At 53.0% G+C, this 20,124-nt stretch overlaps 1 protein-coding gene across 1 annotated transcript in view; it reads left to right on the top strand.

The window, feature by feature from the left end:
• The window catches only part of LOC129823551 (vesicle-associated membrane protein-associated protein A-like), a 29,300-nt gene that overhangs the window by 7,421 nt on the left and 1,755 nt on the right, over positions 1-20,124 (top strand). Inside the window, exons 2-5 of the mRNA XM_055882374.1 lie at positions 5,841-5,993; positions 6,360-6,463; positions 10,208-10,288; positions 19,054-19,251. Of these exons, the coding sequence (XP_055738349.1) occupies positions 5,841-5,993; positions 6,360-6,463; positions 10,208-10,288; positions 19,054-19,251 (536 nt within the window). The remainder of the gene's footprint in view (positions 1-5,840; positions 5,994-6,359; positions 6,464-10,207; positions 10,289-19,053; positions 19,252-20,124) is intronic.

Genomic DNA, 20,124 nt, shown 5'->3' with positions numbered 1-20,124 from the left:
TAAATTCAGGCTGTAACACAAAATGTAGAGGAAGTCCAGGCCTATGAATACTTTCTCTAGACACTGTATATGTACATTACTACCTCGTACCCCTGCACATCGGCTCGGTACTGCTACTCCTTGTATATACAGAGCCTTCAGGAAGTATTCATACCCTTTTACTTTTCACGTTTTACAGCCTGAATAAAACCATTTATTACATAGATTTTGTGATCTACACACAAATACCCCCATTTAATTTTTTAATTTAACATTTTACTTAACTAGACAAGTCAGTTAAGAACAAATTCTTACTTTCAATGACAGCCTAGGAACAGTGGGTTAACTGCCTTGTTCGGGGACAGAACAGATTTGTACCTTGTCAGCTCGGGGATTTGATCTTCTAACCTTTCGGTTACTAGTCCAACGCTCTAACCACTAGGCTACCTGCCGCCCCATAATGTCAAAGTGGAATTTTATTAGACTTAAAAAAAAAATCTATATTTGTTTTTAAAACTTACGAATAGAATATGTTAACTTAAATGTCTTGATCCCTTGGTCTGGAACAGTGTTATTTTCAAGCCAGGTCACAGCAAAACATTCCATAACTCCTCTCAGCAGTGAAACCAAGTACACAACAACAACGTCCGTTCATCTCTAATGGGATAACTATCTACTAATTGGTGTGATTTAAGTTTGGTTGGCTTTGGTGACCCCTTGCCTCCAGCTGTTGTGGTGACGTGACAGAACAGAACCACAGCCCTATCCATCAAAGCTGGACCATGATAGGACTATTGCTGACTGTAATTTAAGGTCCCTAATTTAAGACCAGCAGACCAGTTGTCACAAGATGGGAGAGCAGCAGTAGGCTAAGCTCATGTCCCATATGACACCCTATTCCCTATGTAGTGCACTACTTTAGAGCAGGACCCATAGGGAACAGGAAGCCATATGGTAACGTTGGCTTTGGTACATCTCTCCTTGGCTTTTAACCGGAGTCAGTCAACGGATCTGATCACATCTCTCCTTGGCTTTTAACCGGAGTCAGTCAACGGATCTGATCACATCTCTCCTTGGCTTTTAACCGGAGTCAGTCAACGGATCTGATCACATCTCTCCTTGGCTTTTAACCGGAGTCAGTCAACGGATCTGATCACATCTCTCCTTGGCTTTTAACCGGAGTCAGCCAACGGATCTGATCACATCTCTCCTTGGCTTTTAACCGGAGTCAGTCAACGGATCTGATCACATCTCTCCTTGGCTTTTAACCGGAGTCAGTCAACGGATCTGATCACAAAGGCTGCGTTTTACACAGGCAGCCCAGTTATTGGCAAAAGATCTGATCTGATTTTGTCAAAAGACACGAGTGGTAAAAGATCAGAATTGGGCTGCCTGTGTAAACACAGCCATAGACCTTCCGTTTTCAATATGGAGGACATGGGATCCCGATCCAAATGACATTAGCTGAGCTGAGGAAAGCTTCATTGATTTGGCTTGTAGCCTCGGACAACGTTATGTATGAGAATGGTGTGTTTTATAGTCAGCTGTTGTTGGTATCGCGGTAAATGTACATGTTCAGATTTGGTAATGGATGGCCTAGACAACAGTCTATATCCTAGGCCCGTTGTAGGCCCGTTGTAGGCCCGTTGTAGGCCCGGTGTGGCCCGGTGTGGTCCGTTGACTTATGTAACTCGATATGGAGTGGAAGTTCACAGGGAGTTTTATAGCCCCTCAAAGGCTTAAATCATTAGCCTAGGAATTCTTTGTTCAGAATTGGTTCATTCAAACCCCAAAGCTAATTAAGGCTAAATTAGCTGTTTAGTTTCGTGATATTTATTATCCACAAGAGGGTGTGTGTGCATGCGCGTGAATATATATATATATATATTTTTTTTAAGTGATTTCAGAAAGTATTCAGACCCCATTACTTTTTCCAGCCTTATTCCGTGGTTATGGTCTTGTCTCATTGCTGCAACTCCCCAACAGGCTCGGGACAGGCGAAGGTCGAGTCATGCATCCTCCGAAATATGGCCCGCCAAACCATGCTTCTTAACACCCGTCCGGAAGCCAGCAGCACCAATGTGACGGAGGAAACACTGTTCAATTGACGACCCAAGTCAGCCTGCAGATTCCCGGCCCGCCACAAGGAGTCGCTAGAGCGCGATGAGCCAAGTAAAGCTCCCCCCCCCCCCGGGCCAAACCCTCCCCTAACCCGGATGATGCTGGGCCAATTGTGCGGCCGCCGCCCTCCCGGTCACAGCCGGTAATGACACAGCTTGAGATCGAACCCCAGACTGTAGTGACGCCGCAACACTGCGATGCAGGGCCTTAGACTGCTGCACCACTCGGGAGGCCTTTACAGCATTATTCTACAATGAGGGAGGGGGGGGGGGGTTGAGTATGTAATCCAATCTAATGACAAATTGAAAAAAAATACATTTAATAAATTTTTTGCAAATGTATTAAAAACAAAAATACCTTTTATTTACATAAATATTCAGACCTTTTGCTATGAGACTCTAAATTGAGCTCAGGTGCATCCTGTTTCCATTGATCATCCTTGAGATGTTTCTACAACTTGATTGGAGTCCACCTGTGTGTAAATTCAATTGATTGGACATGATTTGGAAAGTCACACACCTGTCTATATAAGGTCCCACAGTTGACAGTGCATGTCAGAGCAAAAACCAATTCATGAGGTCGAAGGAATTGTCCGTAGAGCTCCGAGACAGGATTGTGTCGCGGCACAGATCTGGGGAAGGGTACCAAAACATTTCTGCAGCATTGAAGGTCCCTAAGAACACAGTGGACTCCATTTTTATATAGAAGTTTGGAACCATCTAGAATCTTCCTAGAGCTGGCCGCCCAGCCAAACTGAGTAATCCTGGGGAAAGGACCTTGGTCAAGGAGGTGACCAAGAACCCGATGGTCACTCTGACAGAGCTCCAGAGTTCATCTGTGGAGATGGGAGAACGTTCCAGAAGGACAACCATCTCTACAGCACTCCACCAATCAGGCCTTTTATGGTAGAATGGCCAGACGGATACACTCCTCAGTAAAAGGCACATGACAGCCCGCTTCGAGTTTGCCAATAGACACCTAAAGGACTCTCCAAACATGAGAAACAAGATTCTCTGGTCTGATGAAACCAAGATTTAACTATTTTGCTTGAATGCCAAATGTCACACCTGGAGGAAACCTGGCACCATCCCTACGGTGAAGCATGGTGGTGGTGGCAGCATCATGTTGTGGGGGATGTTTTTCAGCGGGCAGGGACTAGGAGACTAGTTAGGATCGAAGGGAAAGATGAACAGAGCAAAGTACAGAGAGAGATCCTTGATGCAAACCTGTTCCAGAGCGCTCAGGATCTCTGACTGGGGGGGCGAAGGTTCACCTTCCAACAGGACACCTTCCCCAGCCAAGACAGCGCAGGAGTGTGTATATAGATAGATACTGTAGATATACACATACAGAGTTCCAAATTGTCAGAAAAATAATACTAAAAATAACGCTATTATTCTTGATCTCCTTGTTTATATTAATAAGATAATGTCGTTATCATTAGTAAGGCTTAGTATAGCAGATTTGTATCACCACCATTGAGCTGTAGGCCTAAGAGTGCATCGTGGCTGACCTTAATACTGTGGGCCTATATTTTAATGCTTATATAGGCTACTGTATCAGTCGTGAATTAGTTAATGTCATCACACATCATAGGATAGAGTAATTTGCTTAAAGTAAACAATAGGTAAACCATTTTGGGAAATTGCATTCACCCAGAGAAAGACAATTTAAAAAAATAAAAATGTTTTGTTATACAGGCTTACAAAAACAACAAACATTACAACACTCTGCGCTTATAATTTATTTTGTGTTGACATTGTTCCAAACGTTCAGAGAACCCTAACCTTGTAACCTAACCTGTTTGGCACAGGCATTCTGAACGCTTGTTCCTTACCTCTTGATATTATATTCCACTACTCGTCACATGTGTTATTCCACACATCCCCATTCTACCGCCTGATCAACCAGAAACATCCCCCCCTTTCAAGTTTATTTGCCACGTCCTCTGCATCCATTTAGCTTTTTATGGTGTTTGGAGTTTATTATAAGCAATTTATTGATGTGATTTATGATATGCTATAGGTCGCGTGCATGTGATGTGTCACGTAAAGAGAGCAAGGGTTCAGGTCTGAGGGAAGTTTTTTTTCCCTAAAAATAAAAAAAATAGATTTTTTGTTAATGGAACTTTTCGGTCAAATGGCTGTAATTCTATTTCCCGCTTCCGGCAAGTTAACTGGACGCCATCTAATCATTTGTGTGTCTTTAAAAAAAAATCATTTTGAATTGAACCAAACCGTGAACTTAAAGCATCAGACAAGCTAAGTGAATATAGTTGATTTGATTGAAACACATTAGGATTTCAATCAATCAAGTTTATTTTATATAGCCCTTCGTACATCAGCTAATATCTCGAAGTGCTGTACAGAAACCCAGCCTAAAACCCCAAACAGCAAGCAATGCAGGTGTAGAAGCACGGTGGCTAGGAAAAACTCTCTAGAAAGGCCAAAACCTAGGAAGAAACCTAGAGAGGAACCAGGCTATGAGGGGTGGCCAGTCCTCTTCTGGCTGTGCCGGGTGGAGATTTGTCTGAAATATGGAAAAATACACGTTTAAAAAACCCAACAACAATTCAGCCAATCGATTGGTCGAAAGAACAGAGGACTCTTGGTCGACCAAGATTTTTGTTTTGTCGGGGACAGCCCTACTGTGCATTCAAAATGCCAAGGATTTAAAATGCATTTAGGTTTATTGTCCATAACACATCGCCAAGCACGTAGTCTGTGGTTGTGAGGCCGGTTGGGTGTAATGCCAAGGCAGCGTATGGTAGAGGAATTATTATTAAATTCTCTGGCAACTGCTCTGGTGGACATTCCTGCAGTCAGAATTCCAATTGCACACTCCCTCAACACAGACATCTGTGGCATTGTGTTGTGTGACAAAACTGTTCATTTTAGAGTGGCCTTTTTATTGTCCCCAGCACAAGGTGCACCTGCGTAATGATCATGCTATTTTAATCGGCTTCTTGATATGCCACACCTGTCAGGTGGATGGATAATCTTGGCAAAGGATAAATGTTCACTAACAGGGATTGGAAACAAATTTGTGCACAACATTTGAGAGAAATAAGCTTTTTGTTCGCATGGAACATTTTCTATGTTCTTTTATTTCAGCTCATTAAACATGGGACCAACACTTTTTAAATGTTGCGTTTATATTTTTGTTCTGTTTATGTGGGTGGCCGGTTTCCCGGACAAAGATTAAGCCAGGTCTAAAAGGCAATTTTCAAATCCAAGTTGATTGGTTGAATTTATCAGATGTTATAGTAGGTTGAGCTAAATGCTTCTGCTTCTGCTAGCTCCTAACAGTGCAGCAAAGAATGTCAAACAAATATTCATAAAAATTGAGATTTGAATGTTCTTGAGGAGCCCCCCCCCCCCCCCCCCCAATTTAGACTGAGGCGTTTCCTCCGTGACAACGTATGGAGAATTGCAGGAAATAAGCTATAAACTTGCCATATTCTCTCCACCAACGGGGGGGGTGAAGGGGGGGGGGGGGGGGTGATGTACACTACCCGGTTTTAAAAATGGCACCTGGTGTATTTTACTATTTACAGCTTTTAAGAGGAAGTTGAACGCCGGACTGAGTAACTAAAATATATTAATAATAATATAATGTTCCCACAGCTTTGTACCGCGGTTCTACACTACAGAGGAGACGTAACTACCAGATGACGGACCAGGTCAAATGTATCCCATTGTTTTTGAGCCTAACCTTCTCGCTCTCTCCCCGTCCGCCAGGTCCTTTCACTGACGTCGTCACCACCAACCTGAAGCTGAAGAACCCGTCTGACAGAAGAGTATGTTTCAAAGTGAAGACCACGGCTCCCAGGAGGTACTGCGTACGGCCCAACAGCGGCATCATAGAGGCAGGCGCCACCGTCACCATCTCTGGTGAGTCAAACGGGTCCCATCCATGGCTGGAATTACATTACTATTGGAATCATATTTCAAATCATCCCATATTCAATGAACTTGTCCTGTAATGGACAGTTTTCCCAACACACAGTCCACGGTGCCAAACGGCAAAACCATTATCCATTCATTTTTATGTGATGTGATGGATGGAGGGTTCTGATGAATGATAAATTATTCCTGAAGTAAGAACGGGATTTGTAACTACATTCGGTCAAATTGTCCTGCTCTAATTTACATGATCAATGGACAATCTGGTGCTTTTCAAATTTAAATTATAGCATAATTCAAGCACTTGTTTTTTTGCTGAGATATGTGTGTGACTTTGTCTTCAATCTATTCCAGTAATGCTCCAGCCCTTTGACTACGACCCCAATGAGAAAAGTAAACACAAATTCATGGTCCAGAGCATCTTTGCTCCGCCTGATGAGTCTGAACTCGATGCTATGGTGAGTAGTCTAGTTCTTACCTCTAACTGCTGGAGTGGCTTCTCCCTGTTCCTGGGTCCTGTAGGGCTCGGTTGGTAGGGCTCAGCTCGGTTGGTAGGGCGCGGCTCGGTTGGTAGGGCGCGGCTCGGTTGGTAGGGCGCGGCTCGGTTGGTAGGGCGCGGCTCGGTTGGTAGGGCGCGGCTCGGTTGGTAGGGCGCGGCTCGGTTGGTAGGGCGCGGCTCGGTTGGCAGGCCGCGGCTCGGTTGGTAGACCATAGTGGCTCTGGATAAGAGAGTCTGCTAAATGACTCACTACTGTAGTAGTAGTGAACAAGCATGGGAAACAGTGTTTAAACCCTTTACAATGAAGATCTATGAAGTTACTAGGATTTTTACGAATTATCTTTGAAAGACAGGGTCCTAAAAAAGGGAAGTTTCTTTCCCCCCCCCCGAGTTGAGTTGATTTTAGACCAGCTCAGTAGTCTACATATAGTTGATTTATTAAAACACAGGGTGTGTCTATATATGGAGAAATACATGTTTTAACATTTCGACTGACCGATTGGTCAAAAGAACAGACGAGACTCGGTCAAACCAGATTATTATTGTTGTTGTTGTTGGAGAGCTCTTGAACAGAGTTCCCCGTGGTGGCGGTGGGGTTATGGTATGGGCAGGCACAAGCTACGGACAACGAACACGATTTGTATTTTATCGATGGCAATTTAAATGTACAGAGATACCGTGACGAGATCCTGAGGCCCATTGTCGTGCCGTTCATCCACCGCCATCACCTCATGTTTCAGCATGATAATGCACAGCCTCGTGTCACAAGGATCTGTGCACAACTCCTGGAAGCTGAAAATGTCTGTTCTTCCATGGCCTGTATAGTCAGCAGACATGTCACCCATTGAGCATGTTTGGGATGCTCTGGATCGACGTCTATGACAGCGTGTTCCAGTTCCCCCCACCCAATATCCAACAACTTGGCACAACCAATGAAGAGGAGTGGAACAATATTCCATAGGCCACAATCAACGGGTGTGGTAGTTTTCCCCTATAGTCCAGTAGAGGGCAGCAACGGGTGTGGTAGTTTCCCCTATAGTCCAGTAGAGGGCAGTAGTTTCCCCCATAGTCCAGTAGAGGGCAGCAACAGGTGTGGTAGTTTCCCCCTATATTCCAGTAGAGGGCAGCAACGGGTGTGGTAGTTTCCCCTATAGTCCAGTAGAGGGCAGCAACGGGTGTGGTAGTTTCCCCCTATAGTCCAGTAGAGGGCAGCAACGGGTGTGGTAGTTCACCCCTATAGTCCAGTAGAGGGCAGCAACGGGTGTGGTAGTTTCCCCCTATAGTCCAGTAGAGGGCAGCAACGGGTGTGGTAGTTTCCCCCTATAGTCCAGTAGAGGGCAGCAACGGGTGTGGTAGTTTCCCCCTATAGTCCAGTAGAGGGCAGCAACGGGTGTGGTAGTTTCCCCCTATAGTCCAGTAGAGGGCAGCAACGGGTGTGGTAGTTTCCCCCTATAGTCCAGTAGAGGGCAGCAACGGGTGTGGTAGTTTCCCCCTATAGTCCAGTAGAGGGCAGCAACGGGTGTGGTAGTTTCCCCCTATAGTCCAGTAGAGGGCAGCAACGGGTGTGGTAGTTTCCCCCTATAGTCCAGTAGAGGGCAGCAACGGGTGTGGTAGTTTCCCCCTATAGTCCAGTAGAGGGCAGCAACGGGTGTGGTAGTTTCCCCCTATAGTCCAGTAGAGGGCAGCAACGGGTGTGGTAGTTTCCCCCTATAGTCCAGTAGAGGGCAGCAACGGGTGTGGTAGTTTCCCCCTATAGTCCAGTAGAGGGCAGCAACGGGTGTGGTAGTTTCCCCCTATAGTCCAGTAGAGGGCAGCAACGGGTGTGGTAGTTTCCCCCTATAGTCCAGTAGAGGGCAGCAACGGGTGTGGTAGTTTCCCCCTATAGTCCAGTAGAGGGCAGCAACGGGTGTGGTAGTTTCCCCCTATAGTCCAGTAGAGGGCAGCAACGGGTGTGGTAGTTTCCCCCTATAGTCCAGTAGAGGGCAGCAACGGGTGTGGTAGTTTCCCCCTATAGTCCAGTAGAGGGCAGCAACGGGTGTGGTAGTTTCCCCCTATAGTCCAGTAGAGGGCAGCAACGGGTGTGGTAGTTTCCCCCTATAGTCCAGTAGAGGGCAGCAACGGGTGTGGTAGTTTCCCCCTATAGTCCAGTAGAGGGCAGCAACGGGTGTGGTAGTTTCCCCCTATAGTCCAGTAGAGGGCAGCAACGGGTGTGGTAGTTTCCCCCTATAGTCCAGTAGAGGGCAGCAACGGGTGTGGTAGTTTCCCCCTATAGTCCAGTAGAGGGCAGCAACGGGTGTGGTAGTTTCCCCCTATAGTCCAGTAGAGGGCAGCAACGGGTGTGGTAGTTTCCCCCTATAGTCCAGTAGAGGGCAGCAACGGGTGTGGTAGTTTCCCCCTATAGTCCAGTAGAGGGCAGCAACGGGTGTGGTAGTTCCCCCTATAGTCCAGTAGAGGGCAGCAACAGGTGTGGTAGTATGAAATGGCCTTTTGAAATGACATGTTATTCAAGCTTTGAAGCTATGGATGTATGTACATTTTTAAAGTAGTTCATATTCATGACGGTAGTATGATAAACTAAAGAAAAAATATATTTTTAAGATTGACATGTTTACTTTCAGAGAATACTATTTTTTTTTTTTAACTAGTCAAGTTAGTTAAGAACAAATTCTTACTTTCAATGACGGCCTAGGAACAGTGGGTTAACTGCCTTGTTCAGGGACAGAACGACAGATTTTTACCTCGTCAGCTTGGGGATTCGATCTTGCAACCTTCCGGTTACTAGTCCAACGCTCTAACCACTAGGCTACCCTGCCGCCCCATTAATTGCGCAAAATACCAACAAATTCTTCATGTCTAGGTAGATTTATTTCAACCTGTGGCGTCTGGCCTTAAAGCTTTTACGATAGGCCAATAGGAGGAAGGAGGATAGCTTATTGGCCGTGTTGGTTTTCAACCTCTCATGGAGGGATTGTCCCCGACCCACATGGATCAACTCTTTGTCAATAAGCTTAAAGTGGATTAAACTTGTCATTCGATGTTTCTATAGGCTGTTGATATAGTTTGTTCTCTTGTTATTAGTCCTCTGGCTACCTTGGGTTTTTAGGCTGTTAGAATAACTTTTTGAGATTGAACTCTGTTACATTCTCGGAACGATTCATTGTTTTGATCCGGTGTAAGCCGCGCATTCATAAAGCATATGGCCCAAAGCCATATTCAAAGCCTATCGAAGGGAATATGGCTTGCGTTTTCTTTTTACTAGACACAAGATGGTTACGTAGTGTCCGTTTCTTTTTTTATAAAAACGCTAATAGTTTTTAGGCTGTGAGGCCCTTACATCTGACAGAAATTAAGACTCTTTCCTGACTGGACATTTTGCGCTGCTTCGGTGGATTTCTCTGCATTCCTCTCTTGCGTTCTATCGGCTATATAACACATTTGTTGAAATAAGTTATAGCAATATGAAAATGACTCGGAATGACGCTCGTGTGCTGCACTGCCGTGCGCTCGCCGACTCCTTTTTAAACCATCCATCGTCTGTCACGTCACGATGTCGTCATCCACGATGGCCGTAAATCAGTCGGCGATAGACGATACTATCATTATATCGGCCAACCCCGTGTGTGTTTGTGTGCGTGCACAAGTCCAGCTAATAGTAGTTTTAGTCTGATGAATAACATGCATATGTATTTCTCCTCTCCTCCAGTGGAAAGATGCGAAACCCGACGATCTCATGGATTCCAAGCTGAGATGTGTATTCGACCTGCCTTCTGAAAACGACAGAGTGGTAAGTCCTGCTGCTGGATAGTTGGAGAGAAACGGAGAGATTATCCTACGTTTCCAGACCAGACTCAAACCATGTGTGTTTCTGAGCTTGTTGACTGTTTGTTGAAAGTGTTCAAACTGACCTGGTAGTTATGTAGCTAATATTAAAAGAGCACATAAGGGGGGGGGGGGCAGGTTGTCGTTAACTGCAACCAGGTTTTCATAATAGTTCATGCGGATGAATGACCTGATGCATAAAAAAGGCCTTATGGAAACAGCAAACTTGTCGGTAAAAACTTCCCAACAGAACAAAATGCGCTTGACGAGGTGGGATATATATTACATTTTTTTGTCGGTGAAATAGATTATGCTACAATGACGGTGGAAATGCACTAATATTGATAGAATAACCATCAAGACGCTTGGGAGTCCTGCGACGATGTTATAGCCTACTACCTCACACTCACCCATGGCTCTCCCTCCCTCCCTCCCTCTCTCACACCCACCCATGGCTCTCCCTCCCTCCCTCACACCCCCCCATGGCTCTCCCTCCCTCCCTCCCTCCCTCACACCCACCCATGGCTCTCCCTCCCTCCCTCCCTCACACCCACCCATGGCTCTCCCTCCCTCCCTCCCTCCCTCACACCCACCCATGGCTCTCCCTCCCTCCCTCCCTCTCTCACACCCACCCATGGCTCTCCCTCCCTCCCTCCCTCACTCACACCCACCCATGGCTCTCCCTCCCTCCCTCCCTCTCTCACACTCACCCATGGCTCTCCCTCCCTCCCTCCCTCTCTCACACCCACCCATGGCTCTCCCTCCCTCCCTCACACCCCCCCATGGCTCTCCCTCCCTCCCTCCCTCCCTCACACCCACCCATGGCTCTCCCTCCCTCCCTCCCTCACACCCACCCATGGCTCTCCCTCCCTCCCTCCCTCCCTCACACCCACCCATGGCTCTCCCTCCCTCCCTCCCTCTCTCACACCCACCCATGGCTCTCCCTCCCTCCCTCCCTCCCTCACACCCACCCATGGCTCTCCCTCCCTCCCTCCCTCCCTCACACCCCCCCATGGCTCTCCCTCCCTCCCTCCCTCCCTCACACCCCCCCATGGCTCTCCCTCCCTCCCTCCCTCCCTCACACCCACCCATGGCTCTCCCTCCCTCCCTCCCTCACACCCACCCATGGCTCTCCCTCCCTCCCTCCCTCACACACCCCCCCATGGCTCTCCCTCCCTCACACCCCACCCATGGCTCTCCCTCCCTCACACCCTCCCTCACACCCACCCATGGCTCTCCCTCCCTCACACCCCCCCATGGCTCTCCCTCCCTCACACCCCCCCCATGGCTCTCCCTCCCTCCCTCACACCCACCCATGGCTCTCCCTCCCTCCCTCCCTCCCTCACACACCCCCCCATGGCTCTCCCTCCCTCACACCCCACCCATGGCTCTCCCTCCCTCACACCCTCCCTCACACCCACCCATGGCTCTCCCTCCCTCACACCCCCCCATGGCTCTCCCTCCCTCACACCCCCCCCATGGCTCTCCCTCCCTCCCTCCCTCACACCCACCCCATGGCTCTCCCTCCCTCCCTCCCTCCCTCCCTCACACCCACCCCATGGCTCTCCCTCCCTCCCTCACACCCACCCCATGGCTCTCCCTCCCTCACACCCCCCCATGGCTCTCCCTCCCTCACCCCCCCATGGCTGTCCCTCCCTCACCCCCCCATGGCTCTCCCTCCCTCACCCCCCCCATGGCTCTCCCTCCCTCACCCCCCCATGGCTCTCCCTCCCTCACCCCCCATGGCTCTCCCTCCCTCACCCCCCCATGGCTCTCCCTCCCTCACACCCCCCATGGCCCTCCCTCCCTCCCTCACACCCCCCCATGGCTCTCCCTCCCTCCCTCACACCCACCCATGGCTCTCCCTCCCTCCCTCCCTCACACCCACCCATGTCTCTCCCTCCCTCACACCCCTCCCTCCCTCACACCCACCCATGTCTCTCCCTCCCTCCCTCACACCCACCCATGGCTCTCCCTCCCTCACACCCTCCCTCACACCCACCCATGGCTCTCCCTCCCTCACACCCCCCCATGGCTCTCCCTCCCTCACACCCCCCCCATGGCTCTCCCTCCCTCCCTCCCTCACACCCACCCATGGCTCTCCCTCCCTCCCTCCCTCACACACCCCCCCATGGCTCTCCCTCCCTCACACCCCACCCATGGCTCTCCCTCCCTCACACCCTCCCTCACACCCACCCATGGCTCTCCCTCCCTCACACCCCCCCATGGCTCTCCCTCCCTCACACCCCCCCCATGGCTCTCCCTCCCTCCCTCCCTCACACCCACCCCATGGCTCTCCCTCCCTCCCTCCCTCCCTCCCTCACACCCACCCCATGGCTCTCCCTCCCTCCCTCACACCCACCCCATGGCTCTCCCTCCCTCACACCCCCCCATGGCTCTCCCTCCCTCACCCCCCCATGGCTGTCCCTCCCTCACCCCCCCATGGCTCTCCCTCCCTCACCCCCCCCATGGCTCTCCCTCCCTCACCCCCCCATGGCTCTCCCTCCCTCACCCCCCATGGCTCTCCCTCCCTCACCCCCCCATGGCTCTCCCTCCCTCACACCCCCCATGGCCCTCCCTCCCTCCCTCACACCCCCCCATGGCTCTCCCTCCCTCCCTCACACCCACCCATGGCTCTCCCTCCCTCCCTCCCTCACACCCACCCATGTCTCTCCCTCCCTCACACCCCTCCCTCCCTCACACCCACCCATGTCTCTCCCTCCCTCCCTCACACCCACCCATGGCTCTCCCTCCCTCACACCCTCCCTCACACCCACCCATGGCTCTCCCTCCCTCACACCCCCCCATGGCTCTCCCTCCCTCACACCCCCCCCATGGCTCTCCCTCCCTCCCTCCCTCACACCCACCCATGGCTCTCCCTCCCTCCCTCCCTCACACACCCCCCCATGGCTCTCCCTCCCTCACACCCCACCCATGGCTCTCCCTCCCTCACACCCTCCCTCACACCCACCCATGGCTCTCCCTCCCTCACACCCCCCCATGGCTCTCCCTCCCTCACACCCCCCCATGGCTCTCCCTCCCTCACCCCCCCATGGCTCTCCCTCCCTCACCCCCCCATGGCTCTCCCTCCCTCACCCCCCCCCATGGCTCTCCCTCCCTCACCCCCCCATGGCTCTCCCTCCCTCACCCCCCATGGCTCTCCCTCCCTCACCCCCCCATGGCCCTCCCTCCCTCCCTCACACCCCCCATGGCCCTCCCTCCCTCACACCCCCCCATGGCTCTCCCTCCCTCCCTCACACCCCCCCATGGCCCTCCCTCCCTCCCTCACACCCCCCATGGCTCTCCCTCCCTCCCTCACACCCCCCCATGGCTCTCCCTCCCTCCCTCACACCCCCCCATGGCTCTCCCTCCCTCCCTCCCTCACACCCACCCATGGCTCTCCCTCCCTCCCTCACGCCCACCCATGACCCTCCCTCACACCCACCCATGGCTCTCCCTCCCTCCCTCCCTCACACCCACCCATGTCTCTCCCTCCCTCACACCCCTCCCTCCCTCACACCCACCCATGTCTCTCCCTCCCTCCCTCACACCCACCCATGGCTCTCCCTCCCTCACACCCACCCATGTCTCTCCCTCCCTCCCTCACACCCACCCATGGCTCTCCCTCCCTCCCTCCCTCCCTCACACCCACCCATGGCTCTCCCTCCCTCCCTCCCTCACACCCACCCATGGCTCTCCCTCCCTCCCTCCCTCACACACCCCCCCATGGCTCTCCCTCCCTCACACCCCACCCATGGCTCTCCCTCCCTCACACCCTCCCTCACACCCACCCATGGCTCTCCCTCCCTCACACCCCCCCATGGCTCTCCCTCCCTCACACCCCCCCCATGGCTCTCCCTCCCTCCCTCCCTCACACCCACCCATGGCTCTCCCTCCCTCCCTCCCTCACACACCCCCCCATGGCTCTCCCTCCCTCACACCCCACCCATGGCTCTCCCTCCCTCACACCCTCCCTCACACCCACCCATGGCTCTCCCTCCCTCACACCCCCCCATGGCTCTCCCTCCCTCACACCCCCCCCATGGCTCTCCCTCCCTCCCTCCCTCACACCCACCCCATGGCTCTCCCTCCCTCCCTCCCTCCCTCACACCCACCCCATGGCTCTCCCTCCCTCCCTCACACCCACCCCATGGCTCTCCCTCCCTCACACCCCCCCATGGCTCTCCCTCCCTCACCCCCCCATGGCTGTCCCTCCCTCACCCCCCCATGGCTCTCCCTCCCTCACCCCCCCCATGGCTGTCCCTCCCTCACCCCCCCATGGCTCTCCCTCCCTCACCCCCCCCATGGCTCTCCCTCCCTCACCCCCCCATGGCTCTCCCTCCCTCACACCCCCCATGGCCCTCCCTCCCTCCCTCACACCCCCCCATGGCTCTCCCTCCCTCCCTCACACCCACCCATGGCTCTCCCTCCCTCCCTCCCTCACACCCACCCATGTCTCTCCCTCCCTCACACCCCTCCCTCCCTCACACCCACCCATGTCTCTCCCTCCCTCCCTCACACCCACCCATGGCTCTCCCTCCCTCACACCCTCCCTCACACCCACCCATGGCTCTCCCTCCCTCACACCCCCCCATGGCTCTCCCTCCCTCACACCCCCCCCATGGCTCTCCCTCCCTCCCTCCCTCACACCCACCCATGGCTCTCCCTCCCTCCCTCCCTCACACACCCCCCCATGGCTCTCCCTCCCTCACACCCCACCCATGGCTCTCCCTCCCTCACACCCTCCCTCACACCCCCCCATGGCTCTCCCTCCCTCACACCCCCCCATGGCTCTCCCTCCCTCACACCCCCCCATGGCTCTCCCTCCCTCACCCCCCCATGGCTCTCCCTCCCTCACCCCCCCATGGCTCTCCCTCCCTCACCCCCCCATGGCTCTCCCTCCCTCACCCCCCCATGGCTCTCCCTCCCTCACCCCCCATGGCTCTCCCTCCCTCACCCCCCCATGGCCCTCCCTCCCTCCCTCACACCCCCCATGGCCCTCCCTCCCTCCCTCACACCCCCCCATGGCTCTCCCTCCCTCCCTCACACCCCCCCATGGCTCTCCCTCCCTCCCTCACCCCCCATGGCTCTCCCTCCCTCACCCCCCCATGGCCCTCCCTCCCTCCCTCACACCCCCCATGGCCCTCCCTCCCTCACACCCCCCCATGGCTCTCCCTCCCTCCCTCACACCCCCCCATGGCCCTCCCTCCCTCCCTCACACCCCCCATGGCTCTCCCTCCCTCCCTCACACCCCCCCATGGCTCTCCCTCCCCCCCTCACACCCCCCCATGGCTCTCCCTCCCTCCCTCCCTCACACCCCCCATGGCCCTCCCTCCCTCACACCCCCCCATGGCTCTCCCTCCCTCCCTCACACCCCCCCATGGCCCTCCCTCCCTCCCTCACACCCCCCATGGCTCTCCCTCCCTCCCTCACACCCCCCCATGGCTCTCCCTCCCTCCCTCACACCCCCCCATGGCTCTCCCTCCCTCCCTCCCTCACACCCACCCATGGCTCTCCCTCCCTCCCTCCCTCACACCCACCCATGACCCTCCCTCACACCCACCCATGGCTCTCCCTCCCTCCCTCCCTCACACCCACCCATGTCTCTCCCTCCCTCACACCCCTCCCTCCCTCACACCCACCCATGTCTCTCCCTCCCTCACACCCCTCCCTCCCTCACACCCACCCATGTCTCTCCCTCCCTCCCTCACACCCACCCATGGCTCTCCCTCCCTCACACCCACCCATGTCTCTCCCTCCCTCCCTCACACCCACCCATGGCTCTCCCTCCCTCACACCCACCCATGGCTCTCCCTCCCTCACACCCACCCATGGTTCTCCTCCCTCACACCCACCCATGGCTCTCCCTCCCTCTTTCCCTCACACCCACCCATGGCTCTCCCTCCCTCCCTCCCTCACACCCACCCATGTCTCTCCCTCCCTCACACCCCTCCCTCCCTCACACCCACCCATGTCTCTCCCTCCCTCACACCCCTCCCTCCCTCACACCCACCCATGTCTCTCTCTCCCTCCCTCACACCCACCCATGTCTCTCCCTCCCTCCCTCACACCCACCCATGGCTCTCCCTCCCTCACACCCACCCATGGCTCTCCCTCCCTCACACCCACCCATGGTTCTCCTCCCTCACACCCACCCATGGCTCTCCCTCCCTCTTTCCCTCACACCCACCCATGGCTCTCCCTCCCTCCCCCAGGTCATCAGCTCAGGGACAGGAGAAAAGGAGACAGGTCAGGAGAATAGGTTCTTCACTAGAGGAGCAGCAGGGTTAACCACCCCAGTGCAGTTGGGCAGACAGTCCATGTTCTCAGGAGAGCCAGGCTATGAGAGGGGGTCTCGCCTGCCCCCCCGGGCCACCCCTACCCGGGGTGCTGGAGAGTTCCGTACCCCCTTCAGCAGCAGACTGGGTCTAGGTCTACCCCCTACCCCGCCAGGCAGTGTTTGCAACAGGAGTGATCTACAGGGGTTCACGACAGCCCCCAGCTCTGAGGTTAAAGTCAGAAAGATGCAGCAGGTTTGTGAGGATGTAGACAAGACAGATTTTAGCAGCACTGTCAGAAGTAGCTTAAAAACCCTAAAGGCTCAATTACCACTCTTCCTGTGTACTCAGTGTTCCAGAATGTGTGTTTCTCACCCTCTTCCTGTGTACTCAGTGTTCCAGAGTGTGTGTTTCTCACCCTCTTCCTGTGTACTCAGTGTTCCAGAATGTGTGTTTCTCACCCTCTTCCTGTGTACTCAGTGTTCCAGAATGTGTGTTTCTCACCCTCTTCCTGTGTACTCAGTGTTCCAGAGTGTGTGTTTCTCACCCTCTTCCTGTGTACTCAGTGTTCCAGAGTGTGTGTTTCTCATCCCTCTTCCTGTGTACTCAGTGTTCCAGAATGTGTGTTTCTCAGCCCTCTTCCTGTGTACTCAGTGTTCCAGAATGTGTGTTTCTCACCCTCTTCCTGTGTACTCAGTGTTCCAGAATGTGTGTTTCTCAGCCCTCTTCCTGTGTACTCAGTGTTCCAGAATGTGTGTTTCTCACCCTCTTCCTGTGTACTCAGTGTTCCAGAGTGTGTGTTTCTCACCCTCTTCCTGTGTACTCAGTGTTCCAGAGTGTGTGTTTCTCACCCTCTTCCTGTGTACTCAGTGTTCCAGAGTGTGTGTTTCTCACCCTCTTCCTGTGTACTCAGTGTTCCAGAATGTGTGTTTCTCACCCTCTTCCTGTGTACTCAGTGTTCCAGAGTGTGTGTTTCTCACCCTCTTCCTGTGTACTCAGTGTTCCAGAATGTGTGTTTCTCATCCCTCTTCCTGTGTACTCAGTGTTCCAGAATGTGTGTTTCTCAGCCCTCTTCCTGTGTACTCAGTGTTCCAGAATGTGTGTTTCTCACCCTCTTCCTGTGTACTCAGTGTTCCAGAGTGTGTGTTTCTCACCCTCTTCCTGTGTACTCAGTGTTCCAGAGTGTGTGTTTCTCACCCTCTTCCTGTGTACTCAGTGTTCCAGAGTGTGTGTTTCTCACCCTCTTCCTGTGTACTCAGTGTTCCAGAGTGTGTGTTTCTCATCCTCTTCCTGTGTACTCAGTGTTCCAGAGTGTGTGTTTCTCACCCTCTTCCTGTGTACTCAGTGTTCCAGAATGTGTGTTTCTCACCCTCTTCCTGTGTACTCAGTGTTCCAGAGTGTGTGTTTCTCACCCTCTTCCTGTGTACTCAGTGTTCCAGAGTGTGTGTTTCTCACCCTCTTCCTGTGTACTCAGTGTTCCAGAATGTGTGTTTCTCACCCTCTTCCTGTGTACTCAGTGTTCCAGAATGTGTGTTTCTCACCCTCTTCCTGTGTACTCAGTGTTCCAGAATGTGTGTTTCTCACCCTCTTCCTGTGTACTCAAGTGTTCCAGAGTGTGTGTTTCTCACCCTCTTCCTGTGTACTCAGTGTTCCAGAATGTGTGTTTCTCACCCTCTTCCTGTGTACTCAGTGTTCCAGAATGTGTGTTTCTCACCCTCTTCCTGTGTACTCAAGTGTTCCAGAGTGTGTGTTTCTCACCCTCTTCCTGTGTACTCAAGTGTTCCAGAGTGTGTGTTTCTCACCCTCTTCCTGTGTACTCAGTGTTCCAGAGTGTGTGTTTCTCACCCTCTTCCTGTGTACTCAGTGTTCCAGAGTGTGTGTTCCTCACCCTCTTCCTGTGTACTCAGTGTTCCAGAATGTGTGTTTCTCACCCTCTTCCTGTGTACTCAAGTGTTCCAGAATGTGTGTTTCTCAGCCCTCTTCCTGTGTACTCAGTGTTCCAGAGTGTGTGTTTCTCACCCTCTTCCTGTGTACTCAGTGTTCCAGAATGTGTGTTTCTCACCCTCTTCCTGTGTACTCAGTGTTCCAGAGTGTGTGTTTCTCATCCCTCTTCCTGTGTACTCAGTGTTCCAGAGTGTGTGTTTCTCACCCTCTTCCTGTGTACTCAGTGTTCCAGAGTGTGTGTTTCTCATCCCCATCCTGTGTTTCTCAGGCAGCTATCGCCGGTGAACGCTTGTCCTGATTTGAATTTACACCCTACTGTTTGCTGGGTTTATGTTTAGTGGGTTTTCTTAAATGTTCTCCATGTCTGCAGAATGAGCCTCGGGCTGCGTCCCAAATGAACCCCTGTCCCCTGTATGGTGTCAGTTTGACCCTATGGGCACTGACCAGATGGTAATGCTCTAATACGGCACCCTAAGTGGTTTCTCTCTCCGTTCTCTTTCGCTTCCAGAATGACGTGGAAGGGAGCAACGACGTTGCGGCGCCCGTGCAGAACTCGTCCAAGGCGGCGGACGGCCCCGTGGCGACGGCAGCGGCGAAGACGGTCAGCGCCTCCATGGACGACTCGGAGATGAAGAAACTATCAGAGGAGTGCCGGAGACTGCAGGCTGAGATGGGCAAACTGACCGAGGAGAACAGACAACTCAAGGTTAGACTGCAGGTGTCTGTAGGTTAGGGGTTGTAGATGGACAACAGACTGGTCTGTAAATGGACAACAGACTGGTCTGTAGGTTAGGGGCTGTAGATGGACAACAGACTGGTCTGTAGGTTAGGGGCTGTAGATGGACAACAGACTGGTCTGTAGGTTAGGGGCTGTAGATGGACAACAGACTGGTCTGTAGGTTAGGGGCTGTAGATGGACAAAAGACTGGTCTGTAGGTTAGGGGCTGTAGATGGACAACAGACTGGTCTGTAGGTTAGGGGCTGTAGATGGACAACAGACTGGTCTGTAGGTTAGGGGCTGTAGATGGACAACAGACTGGTCTGTAGGTTAGGGGCTGTAGATGGACAACAGACTGGTCTGTAGGTTAGGGGCTGTAGATGGACAACAGACTGGTCTGTAGGTTAGGGGCTGTAGATGGACAACAGACTGGTCTGTAGGTTAGGGGCTGTAGATGGACAACAGACTGGTCTGTAGGTTAGGGGCTGTAGATGGACAACAGACTGGTCTGTAGGTTAGGGGCTGTAGATGGACAACAGACTGGTCTGTAGGTTAGGGGTTGTAGATGGACAACAGACTGGTCTGTAGGTTAGGGGCTGTAGATGGACAACAGACTGGTCTGTAGGTTAGGGGTTGTAGATGGACAACAGACTGGTCTGTAGGTTAGGGGTCGTAGATGGACAACAGACTGGTCTGTAGGTTAGGGGCTGTAGATGGACAACAGACTGGTCTGTAGATGGACAACAGACTGGTCTGTAGGTTAGGGTCTGTAGAGGGACAACAGACTGGTCTGTAGGTTAGGGGCTGTAGATGGACAACAGACTGGTCTGTAGGTTAGGGGCTGTAGATGGACAACAGACT

The sequence above is a fragment of the Salvelinus fontinalis genome, chromosome 26 (assembly GCF_029448725.1).
Source record: "Salvelinus fontinalis isolate EN_2023a chromosome 26, ASM2944872v1, whole genome shotgun sequence".
NCBI classification, from domain to species: Eukaryota; Metazoa; Chordata; class Actinopteri; order Salmoniformes; family Salmonidae; genus Salvelinus; species Salvelinus fontinalis.
Note: the sequence above shows the minus strand (reverse complement) of the source record. Positions and strands in the feature narration are given on the sequence as shown.